This window comes from Heptranchias perlo, chromosome 10 (assembly GCF_035084215.1).
Source record: "Heptranchias perlo isolate sHepPer1 chromosome 10, sHepPer1.hap1, whole genome shotgun sequence".
NCBI classification, from domain to species: domain Eukaryota; kingdom Metazoa; phylum Chordata; class Chondrichthyes; order Hexanchiformes; family Hexanchidae; genus Heptranchias; species Heptranchias perlo.
This window is the reverse complement of record NC_090334.1, coordinates 69,909,442-69,921,560: the sequence shown is the minus strand read 5'-3', so window position 1 is coordinate 69,921,560 and position 12,119 is coordinate 69,909,442. Positions and strand designations below refer to the sequence as shown.

The 12,119-nt window shown below is 43.3% G+C and overlaps 1 protein-coding gene across 1 annotated transcript in view; it reads right to left on the bottom strand.

The window, feature by feature from the left end:
• The window catches only part of trip11 (thyroid hormone receptor interactor 11), a 100,912-nt gene extending 92,461 nt beyond the window's left edge, over nt 1–8,451 (bottom strand). Inside the window, exon 1 of the mRNA XM_067991979.1 lies at nt 7,945–8,451. Within this exon, the coding sequence (XP_067848080.1) occupies nt 7,945–8,083 (139 nt within the window). The 5' untranslated portion in view covers nt 8,084–8,451. The remainder of the gene's footprint in view (nt 1–7,944) is intronic.
• Between the last annotated feature and the right edge of the window lie 3,668 nt (nt 8,452–12,119).

Genomic DNA, 12,119 nt, shown 5'->3' with positions numbered 1-12,119 from the left:
CAAACCACCTTTCCCCCACTCACACTTGATTCAAAGCTACATTTTCCATACTCCTGTCTGAGACACGTTTGGAACTTTGAAAACCAAGTTCAAGCAATGGGAAATATCAGTGTCATTGACACAGTGCTCCTGTGTCTGGAGATCTGACCCACATGCAGGCTGCCCACAAGTAGGAAAATTGGGAATTTCTAAAACTGCAGTTGTGTGGGGTTTTTCTAAAATATCAGCTTGGTGGGGGGGGGCACAGTAAAAAAAAAAGTGGGATGTGCTTACTCCACAATTCCAAAAAGGAAGGGTTGAAAGGAAAAATTAACAGTTCAGTCTACTCTGGAGGGAAGTCTTCAGATCCCAAAATTCAATTGGCACAAACCGGCATCACGGAGACTGCCGAGGCTCAGAGGGTCAAAGCCGAAAACTGGGGCATGTTGATTTTTGCAAGAAATCCAACCCGGACAGAATCTTGTGAATTCTTATACCTGCAAAACTGCATGTGCATTTACAATTTATATTGTGTCGATAGACATCTTATTCCTTTATTCATAGATTTTAAAGCCCTAAAATCTTTAAAAGGCTTTAGTTGCATGAGCCACTAGTCATGATGGATTCTACCTAGACTTTTCATTATGTAGGAACATTCAGTAGAATGTGTTCTTTATTCATTTTTTTAAAAAAAGTTAGACCCAAAAACAACAATGTGGACAGTGAGAAAAGGAATATGGGCTCTTCCATTTGGCCAGTCTCTCCCTCCCACTTTTCCCTGTGCTGGGGATGACAAACCCTTTTTACTTTGAGTGATTAACAGTTTTGTTTCTGAACACTAAGGATTTGCTTTAAAAAAAATCCTACTCAAACTGAGAGAGATTAAACAGGGCGACTGAAATGCAAACTGTCAATTTACAGTTAATGATTTCGGCAGTTGAATGCAGATGTGTTTATACTCATTAGATAAATCAAGCATCACAATATTAATCATGCTGTATATCAGAATCACAATGGAGCAGAGTTAGTCACTGCAGTGAATACCAGGCAAGGAACAGCCCCAGGAACAAAGCATAACAGGGTTGTATAATTTCCACTCGGGGATTTAAATGCAGTACATTTCCTATGAGATCAACAAGAACAAACGAGAAATATGGAGGCACAAGGGCTTTGAGCTGCATAAACTATTTAATGAGCAAAAAACACACATAGCCACACAACACATACGCCATACTATAGTAGTCACTAGGCATCAGATCACAAGCCATTCTGAAACCAGCCACAGGCAATCTTTCCTGCCTTCCTCCAAGGAATCCTCTCACCTACACAACACTTTCTACATCAAAAGCAAAATACTGAAAATTTCATCAACTTGGCTTCCAATTTCTATTCCCCCCTCGCCTTCACATGGTCCATCTCCAACTCTTCCCTTCCTTGACTTCTCGATCTCCATTTCTGGGGATAGGCTGTCAATCAATATCTATTATAAGACACCGACTCCAACAGCTACCTTGATTACACTTCCTCCCACCCCGCTTCCTGTACGGAATCTATTCCGTTCTCCCAGTTTCTCCATCTCATCTGTTCTGACAACACAACGGCTGCTGTGTTTGCCTGCATAACAGTCACTGTATTGCAAAATCATTGCATGAAGCGTTTTAAGACACTGACAGAATAAATGCTCTAAAAGTATTACTATTAAACATTGAAAGACAAATCTAATTACAAGAAACATACTTCTTTAGTTACCATAATCTAGTTCAAAAGTAACACAATTGTATCCATGAAATAAATACATACACTGCATGATAAATTATTTAATCATAACACTCCAATATACATAACTTTCCTAATCCAGGTAGAAGATTTTCCCCAATGATTCAGAATTCCCAAGCTCTGCGCAGTATGGCATTAATCAATTGCCTAGTTGCTCCCAGAAACAAGTTATTTTCTAAAAACAAGCCTCAGGCTGTTCAATTTAGATACAGCTGCAGAAGAATGCAATGTAAGAGGCATGTAGTGTATGAGGTTTTTTTTCTAACTAGTTGAACAGAAGCAAAAGGAGGAACAGGAGAATAGAGATTGAATTCGTCCTCCCCGTTTCCCACCCCCCCCAGTCATTTATCTTTTCTCCCCCCCCCCCCTAGTCCTGATGCTGAAGTATAGTTCCAGAGTTGCCAGCACTCCTCCAGTATTTCACCCAGCTGATGAAGTATCTGGTGTGAACAGGGTGGGCCCAGCTGTTATGGCTGCCGACATGGTCCAGACTTACACATACAAGTAGGTCACTTGGGTGAGTGTACACCTTTTACCTTCTGCAGCTAACAGGGTAGTCCTGACTTTCACCCACCAAACATGCACTGTGTTTTATTTTCCACAGCTGGTGCAAGAGAGGCCTTTGGCAACCCTGCCAAAATGTTAAAACAAAATTCAGTTCTAAAACATACAAGTCCTTGTAGCAACATTTTTATTCAGCTCAAAGGCAAGAGCTTTTACCACTATTGGGTAAGCATTCCACATGATCTCAGGCACATATAGACTGGACTATATGACTTCATCACCTGCATCCTCTGAGGTCAAGTTGGCAACTCTTATACTTCTATCCTCAACTCAAGTGAACCCAGTGAGATCAATGCATTGAAAAACAGCCTGATATTGAGTTTAACATAGAAATACATAATGAAGCAATATGTACAACAAGTCTTTAACAACCTAATAACTGACTGCTTGAGGAGCAACTGAATGTTGCACATGACAGATAATTGACTTACTCACCCAACAGTGCCTCGGAGACAAGTCATGACATATGGAACGGCTGAATATCCAGCACCAAATATATTGCACTGTGGATGGAATTCACCATCAGAATCCCTCAGTATCAGATACAAATCGGAGGGGATCCACTAGGCCTGGCAACACCTCTCACACTTTCGAGATGTGTCCACACATCCAACCATTGCCACTAATCTGCCATCTAAACCCTCTCAATTGCCTTTTGAGACTTCTACTGCTGAAGAATCCTCAATTAATCTTTTCTACATCGCCAAATAATACTTCACTCTATGCCAAAATGATACCAGGTATTCAAAATGCAGTGTTATCAATTATCCACAGAAAGTTAGGATAACCACTTAATTTATAAAAATGACTAAGGTGCAACTTAGTACTTTCTTAGCCTCATTGGTAACAGCTTAATCTTGGCTGGAAATTTAGGTAATGATCACACCCAAATCATTTTCCTTTTGGAACTTTGCCAAACTACCCTTCATGTAGTTTTGCACTCCTTAACTCAAAGTTGCTCTATTCAAATCATATAATTAAATTTTTTAGCACTAAATTCCCACTTTGTTCTGTTATTTACATTGACTATAATAACTTCTGAAATAGATCAATACCAGGCTTCATAAGAACGCTCTGCAACTAAGGTTATTGGAACAGAGTATGAAAGGTGGAAACGAGAGAACTAATTAACTGATACATGTCCAAGCAGAAGCACTGACACAAAAATTAATACTTAATAAACTTTAAGGAAAACATTTATTGTTTTCCTTAAAATCAAGGAAAACAATAACTTTTTGTTTATTATTAATTAAACACTTGGTATTTTGTAGCTGAAGGACATTCTGGCCCAGGGACCCAGTGATTTGTTAAAATATGGCTGTTGTGATCCTGTCAGATAATCATAGACACCTTCACCACTGGAGTTATTCAACCCTGATTGTACATCAAGAATACATCTGCCCAGCTTACTAAGAGCTTGAAATCAGCCCAAAGTGCCTGGTTAATGCGTTCAAAATCTTGGCTTTAAGAACAATACAACCAACACAACGAAGTACTGTGCGCTGATACTTAAAGAAGAAACCAGAGACATCACAATAATCAGTCTTCATCCCTTTTTTACAATCCGTTTTTATGCTCATCAAGCTAAGGAAGTCTAGTGCTGAGGAACACAACACTTTCAGAAGCAAGCACTCCCGACCAGATATAGGACCAACAAATGCAGAGTAAAGCTCCTTTTACTCGGTCCAAAATTGTGCTTTAAACCCCAAACTAAGGAGAGTATCCCTACTGCACCAGTGTGACATTTCTGTTTTCCACAGCATTGTGATCCATATGGTCTCTCTGAGCAAGGTGGTCATTTCAGTCTTAACTCATGTTCATCTTTCAGCGGAATACTCCATGATAAATCCCCCCAAAGTTCCATTCTTCAATCACCATGAGAAAGAATAACCACCAAATAAGCATTCTTTTAAATCTCACCAGAAAATATCAAATCTCCCAACTGGGACAAAACATCTTTACAATTTCTAAATCTGGAGCGCTGCAAGCTGCAGCCTTGGTCCCACACATCTGATGCTGGCATTGTTTTTAATGCTGATTTTTGCACCAACAGGTCATAAAATTAAAGATAGTTGATATTTTTTACATGGGTAGCTAAGGATGTGAAAATAATGGCACACTGCCAATCAAATAAGGGACAAAGATGAATCGATCCATGGCACGAGGATTGGTAAAAACATTCTGGCATATTTGGATACAACATTTTTTATTTTCACTTTTGCAGTGTTCTTGATTTTAAAAGATCAGCACTTTCCATCAGTTATAGAGAAAGAAGCTACGCAGACAGAATAACAGAGCACCCAAAGCCAGATTCCAGCGTAGGTTTTGAATACTTTGAATTGTTATCAACTCTGTCAATGAAAAAAAATTGTTTTTAAGAGGAGTCATTTGTTAACCTAATGGACAGATACAGGCTGTGCCAAAACAAATCTACAGATAATCCAGCACTTAACTAGTACCAGGATGCGTATTTTCAGGTTCAAAATGCTGACACTTATCTTAGAATTAATTGCCAATTTTTTTGTATCATTCAATATGTGTAACAGACTTCCAGGAAGGACAATGGAGGCTGAACCAATTAATTCCTTCAAAATGAAGCTGCACAAGTAACCGGTTGGGAACTGATTAAAAGGTTACTTATTAGGAGGCAGGTATAGCCTGAGATGGGTTAGGGTTAGGAATACTTACACAGAACTTTCCTTCAATATTAAATGAGTGGGGTTAATGACAGGGTGGATTTTGCATGTTCTGTGAGAACACTATTGACGAACCAAATGGTCACTTCTCATTCTATGCTATTATTTTAGGAATTGAGCAGTTAATGCTGAGATTCAACCAGTAACATCAGTGCAGCAGTCCAAAGAAAAAAAAAGGAATTCACCAATATATCATTGGAACCGAAGGCAAGTGGTCAAGATTTTAAACCTTAGAACATTGTAGTTTTACTAAGGAAATCTGTATTCTCATTAGGATTTCAGAACAGGATAATTGTGGGCATATAAAATTTTCACAATGTGTCTACTTCAACTGCAGAAAACACTCGGAAGTACAATTATGTATTTTGTCTTCCCAAACTTGGGTTTTACCTGGAGAGTGTTTTGAGCTATACAGGACAACGGCATAGGCTTTTCAAGTGGGGACTGCCAGGCTACCCCAGATTTCTATAAGTGTTGACTTACTAGCACTAAGTACATATTAATAAAAACATTTCCAGCAGTTACTATATTATTTTCCTTTGGGTAGCTGACACTGCCTTCTGGATGTGATGATTGGAAGTGACAATATTTGCAGAAGGTCCTCAGGAGTCTGTTAACATTAGCAGAGAGTTCGCAACATAGAAACCACTAGACGAGGGCAACATGCTGGTGGTGATGAGGACAATGAGGTGGATGAATTAAGATATCACACAAGTGTATTGTACAACTTCAAAAGTATATTGACATACATTTTTTTTAACCCCAGTACAGCTTAGGGATAAAAATAAAATCACATTATACATCAGAACTTTTAAAAATCTGTTAATTCAATAACAACCAGAGAAAGTAGGAACAGCCATTCAATCTGTCTAGCTTTCTCCCTCATTTTGGTCCCCAGTTGATATGTACCCAGATCATTTTCATCCTACTTCTGTCTTTACACCACACCAAAGACATATCGCCCTAATCCTTCGCTGAATTAGCAATTTATCCATTCGTTTCTAAAATGTTCAATGTCAGCCTTTAACTGCATCAGTTAAAACCATGATTGTGGAGGATCAAAGAAATTTAGAATCATAGAAATTTACGGCACAGGAGGCCGCCATTCGGCCCATTGTGTCCATGCCGGCTGATTGAGTTCTGTTTAGTTTGTGATCGTCTCTTATTATCACATTCCTTTGATTCTGCCAAAAGTCCCTTCATCCTATGAGCTCCTTTGCAATTTAGAATTTTTTTTAAATCATGCTCTCCCTTAATACCTCCCTTCAGTGTGTGTTTATACTGCAACTTCAGCATCGCTGCAAAGAAGTTTCCACTTCGCAGCAATGTTAAAATTTTAGTATAACTTTCGAGTTTGGTCCTGACGTAATTCAGGAAAGCATCGGTGAGACACCTCCTGCAAAAGAGAGTCTCATGCTGCTTAGGTTGGGCAATGCACACAGTAAACACTCCAGTGTAGCATCAAACTATGTTTGTCGAAGTCTTAGGACCTTCTGCATACTTTACAAACTTAGCCAGAGCTTATATAAATGCACTTAGGGTACAGATACTCCCAGTGTGCTTCAAACATTTAAAATTTAACAGCAGAGTGCAGAGCTCTGCATGTGCCTTGGAAACCTGCATGCACAGACGTGTCTCTGGGATGCAACAGGTTGAATGGCAGCTAGAGAGTATAAACAAGGTACTGTAGGTACTGATCTGCTGGATGCCTTTAAATAGTTTCTGCCACCTCCATTCCAGGAAATGCATTCTACCAATGCCTATAATAGAGAAGCTATTTCTTTTTAATCTATACTGTGGTACAAAAAACCTCAACCTCATCGAAGCTTGAAACTGTCAATGTGCTTTAGCCACATATCTGCATTCCTGCATGGAACCTATATGGCACCATCATTTTCACAGCTTTAAACGTCTGAAATAGTATGGGGATTTTGCCCTATTTATGGTGTCAGTGTTGCAGGAACACCTTTCTGTTTTTTACATCAAGATCTCTAAGTCAAATATATTACAAGCTAGTAACACAATAAAGCTCCCTTTTCTTTCCAAAGATCAGCTGGATACCTCCCAGTATCTTTTCAATACAAATCACTGCGAGGGTGGAAGAAGCAAACCAAAATGGAAACATGCTTTACGAACCACAGAGTTGGTTCTCTGAATTGCATCACATGTCCTGCTGCAATAGGGAATATTACAATAACTTGCTTTTGTTCCAATAAGATTGGATTTCCTGGCAAAACAGAAATGGCTGGTGCAGTGGTCTTGCATGTCTAATCGTGTGTGTTGAACTAACAAGAACCTGTTAATACTGGTGCATTTGTATTGTTACCCTCTCCAGTCTAACACGACGTGTCCCTGAACATCAGAAATGGTTTCAAATCAAGTTTATCTTTGTACGCGACGCACTATGTGGACAGAGATTACTCACAAAAGGAATAATCTAAGGCATGGGTGAAACTGGTTTAACACGGCATATATACTCATTATAAATTTTGATGCAATCCAAAATCTGAATTAGCCTGTAAATACTACAGGTCATTAAACAGGAAACAATTTTGTATGTAACCTTTAATCTCAGGGGTTCCACGTAACATATAAACCTTCACTCTCACAGCACGTCATGATTTTGAGAAAGCCTGCACTGGACCACCAATTTATAATCCAGCAACAGGTTTGTCCAGGACAAGACAATTGTGGACAAAAATAAACAAATAGGTCCTTACAGCAGCTGCAGTGACACTTGCCCAACAGCTGTTGTGGAGCATTTGTAGGAATACATTTCCTAAAAATAAATATACAGTAGTCGCGATCAAAAGGTGAAAGGAATAAAATGCAGGCATTAGTTTAATAATCTGACTACCACACTGCGTGAATGCATCTCATCGCGCCTATTTTGTTTTCCAAACTGTTAGTAAACTTGTTGCGGTCTCACCTTGCACTTCCTCGGTGCCTTCTGCCAGCATGTCTTTGGTGAAGCTGGAGAGCTGGCCAGTGAGGGAGGACAGACTACCGCCGACCTGACCCAGAGACTGTCCCAGGCCAGAACCGATGCCACCGAACCAGGAGGACATGGTGGTGGTGGGAGGGGGGGGGGAAGAGAGAGCAGAGCAGCAAAGAAATGATAAAATCAGAAAACTCCACACCAGATACGAACTCTCCTCCTCCTCCTCCAAATATAAATTAGAACAAAACAGGACGGACTAATCGCCCAACCCCGGTGAATCAGAGATTGAAAGGGGAGGCCGCGGGGTTAGCCGACTCCCAGGGTTCGTACACAAGCCGGGCCTGCGGGACAGGTGTAATCACAGTGAGGGGGGTTTGAAGTGTGCGGAGGGCCGCCGGCGATTGTTACTGGGTCGATTCTGCTGATGGTGGTGGTGCCGAGCCGAGCCGTTGATGGTGGTTGTTGTTCCTCCTCCGCCCCTCCCTCCCTCCCTCACTCCCGCTCCGGCCCTGCCAACTCAACGACAGCCATATTGTCAGCGTCAGCAGCTGCGCGCCGCCGAGCACCCTGGGTACAGCTCAGGCCACAGCGCGTTGAGATAGGCGACTTTCACCGCCGCCATCTTGGAACCGGCTGTCGCAAGGGATTGTGGGGCACGCTTCACCACCACCACCACCAAACAACCAACAAACAAAAAACACCAACCACTTCCCATTATCAACCCTTTAAAATAAACGAGTGAGAAGGGTAAGTGTATGACGCCTCGCCAATCGACGTGAATGATTTTTTTTTCCAAAAAATATACTTTATTCATAAAATTTGCAGCAGGTCATACAATACAGTTCTCATATCACATTCCAAACGTACACAATACAGATTTTACAATTTGCAAGTACAGTTCAATGAACACATTGGCCATAATTACAGTTCATGACACTCTAGGGTGTCTCATTGCAATACACTCAATACACATTTTTGATAACAGGTACGTTACAGATTCTTTCCAGGTTCATTACAGATTGATTACAGTTACATTACATCAGTTAGAATTTTACATTCTGCCCGAGGGGGTTTTTCCCTGAATGCAGCCCCTCGGTATACAATGGCGGGAAGGCTCTACATGGTTGCCTTTCCCCACAGAGCCTTTGCGGCGGCCGCACCCATCCTCAGTGCGTCCCTCAGCACGTAGTCCTGGACCTTGGAATGTGCCAGTCTGCAACACTCGGTCGAGGACAGCTCCTTGTGCTGGAAGAACAGCAAGTTTCGGGCAGACCAGAGGGCGTCTTTCACCGAGTTGATGGTCTTTCAGCAGCAGCTGATGTCCGTCACAGTGTGCGTCCCCGGGAACAGCCCGTAGAGCACAGAATCCTGTGTTACGGAACTGCTCGGGACGAACCTGGACAGATACCACTGCATCTCTCTCCAGACCTTCTTTGCAAAGGCACATTCCAGAAGGAGATGGGTGACGGTCTCGTTTCCACCACAGCCTCCTCTGGGACAGCGCGCGGTGGCGCTGAGATTCCGGGAGTACATGAAGGATCTGACGGAAAGGGCCCTTCTCACCACCAGCCAAGCTAGGTCTTGGTGCTTGTTTGAAAGCTCTGGCGATGAGGCGTTCTGCCAAATGACATTGACAGTCTGCTCGGGGAACCAACTGACAGGATCCACCATCTCCTTTTCCCGCAGGGTCTCGAGGACGTTACGTGTGGATCACTTGCTGATCGCCTTGTGGTCAAAGGTGTTTTTCTGCACAAACTTTTCCACGAAGGACAGGTGGGGCGGAACGGTCCAACTGGACGGAGCGTTCCGTGGCAGCGTGGCCAGGCCCATCCTTCTCAACACCGGGGACAGGTAGAACCTCAGCACGTAGTGACACTTTGTGTTTGCGTACCGAGGGTCTATACACAGCTTGATGCAGCCGCACACAAAGGTGGCCATCAGGATAAGGGCCACGTTGGGCACGCCTTTCCCCCCTTTCTCTGGAGATTTGTACATCGTGACCCTGCGGACACGGTCCATTTTTGATCTCCAGACAAAGCGGAAGATGGCTCGGGTGACTGTCGCGGCGCACGAGCGAGGTATGGGCCAGACCTGCGTCACGTACAGCAACACCGAGAGCACCTCGCACCTGATGACCAGGTTCTTGCCCACGATCAAGAGGGATCGTCGATCCCACAGTCCCAGTTTCTGCTTAACCTTGGAAATATGCTCCTCCCAGTTTTTGGTGCACGGCCCGGCCCCCCCGAACCATATCCCCAGCACCTCCAGGTAATCCGACCTGACGGTGAAGGGGACAAAGGATCGGTCGGTCCAGTTCCCAAAGAACATGGCCTCGCTCTTGCTATGATTTACCCTGGCCCCCGAGGCCAGTTCGAACTGGTCGCAGATGCTCATCAATCTGCGGACCGACAGCTGATCCGAGCAAAAGACGGCGACGTCATCCATGTACAGGGAAGCCTTGACCTGAGTGCCTCCGCTGCCTGGGATCGTCACCCCTCTTATGCCCGCATCCCTCCTGATGGACTCGGCAAAGGGTTCGATGCAACACACGAACAAGACGGAGGAGAGAGGACAGCCCTGCCTGACTCCAGATTTGATCGGGAAGCTTTCTGATTCCCACCCGTTGATTGAAACTGCGCTACTGATGTTTGTGTAGAGCAGTTGGATCCAATTGCGGATTCCCTCCCCAAACCCCATTCTGGAGAGCACGCCCATCATGTATGTGTGGGATATTCTGTCAAAGGCCTTCTCCTGGTCCAGGCTGATCAGGCAGGTGTTCACGCCCCTGTCCTGTACGTAGGCGATCGTATCCCTGAGTAGCGCCAGGCTATCAGAGATCTTCCTGCCGGGTACGGCACAGGTCTGATCGGGGTGGATCACCACCTCCAGGGCTGACTTGACCCGATTGGCGATGACCTTGGACAGAATTTTGTAGTCCACGTTAAGTAGTGAGATGGGTCGCCAATTTTTGATTTCTTCCCTCTCCCCCTTCCGCTTGTAGATGAGGGTGATGATGCCTTTCCTCATGGAGTCTGACATGCTGCCTGCCAGGAGCATACCCCCGTACACTTCCAGCAGGTCTGGGCCTATCCAGTCCCACAGAGCTGAGTACAACTCCACCGGTAAGCCATCGCTTCCGGGAGTCTTACTCTTCTCCACCACCACCTTCTCAAGGGCAATTAGGGATGGGCAATAAATGCCGGCCTTGCCAGCGACGCCCACATCCCATGAACGAATAAAAAAAAACTCTTCTCGAAGGAACGGACGGCCTTTGTCAGTTCGTCCAGAGTTAGCGGGTGATCCAGACTCTCCCGCTTGCTGTCGTCTAGAACCTCCGTGATAGACGACAAGGACTGGGAGGCCGCGCTGTCTATGGGCTTCGCGTCGTACAGTCCGGCATAAAAGGATTTGCAGATCCTCAGTATGTCGGGCTGCGAGGACGTGACCGAGCCGTCCTCTTCCTTCAGGCTGCTGATCACAGAGCTCTCTCTGTGCACCTTTTGGAAGAAGACGTGAATGATACATTTGTAATTATCTGGCGAAGTATACACCCACCTTTTTTTTTCGCTTGAGTTTTATTATTGTTGCCGCTTTTAACCACATTTGGTTTGCGGAGACGGACATCTGAAAATAGAGGGACGTGTACATTAGAAAGAACTGTGGGTAATAAGATCAATTTTGTTTTGGATAAGTTGTAGTTTCCCCACGCCAAATGGATAATTGCAGTACCGATTATTGTGGAATTTAAATAATTTAAAATACAAATTCCAGGATTTTTTTTAACATACAGCGACTCTACCGGCTAAAGTGACACTGTATCTTCACCTTTTTAAATGTTAGGCACTAAACTTACTTTTTTAGAATAAATTTATTGGCAACTTTTGTTTACTTTTGCTGAAGAAAATACGAATTTATAACAACGATTGAAATCGATGCAGCAGCGATTGTCCCTTTTTTGTGGAGAATGGAAGCATAATTACAAACAACAGCAATATACGTTTTTGTTATTTATTGTAGAAATTCATAACATTAAGAGATAAGTATGGACAAACCTGAACTCAGCTCCGTAAATCGATCCAGATTTGATGTGCCGATGTTGACCAGTTCAACAACCAACTTTATTCGAAATGCGGATCTGAATTGTGAAAGGTGAAAAGTTATTT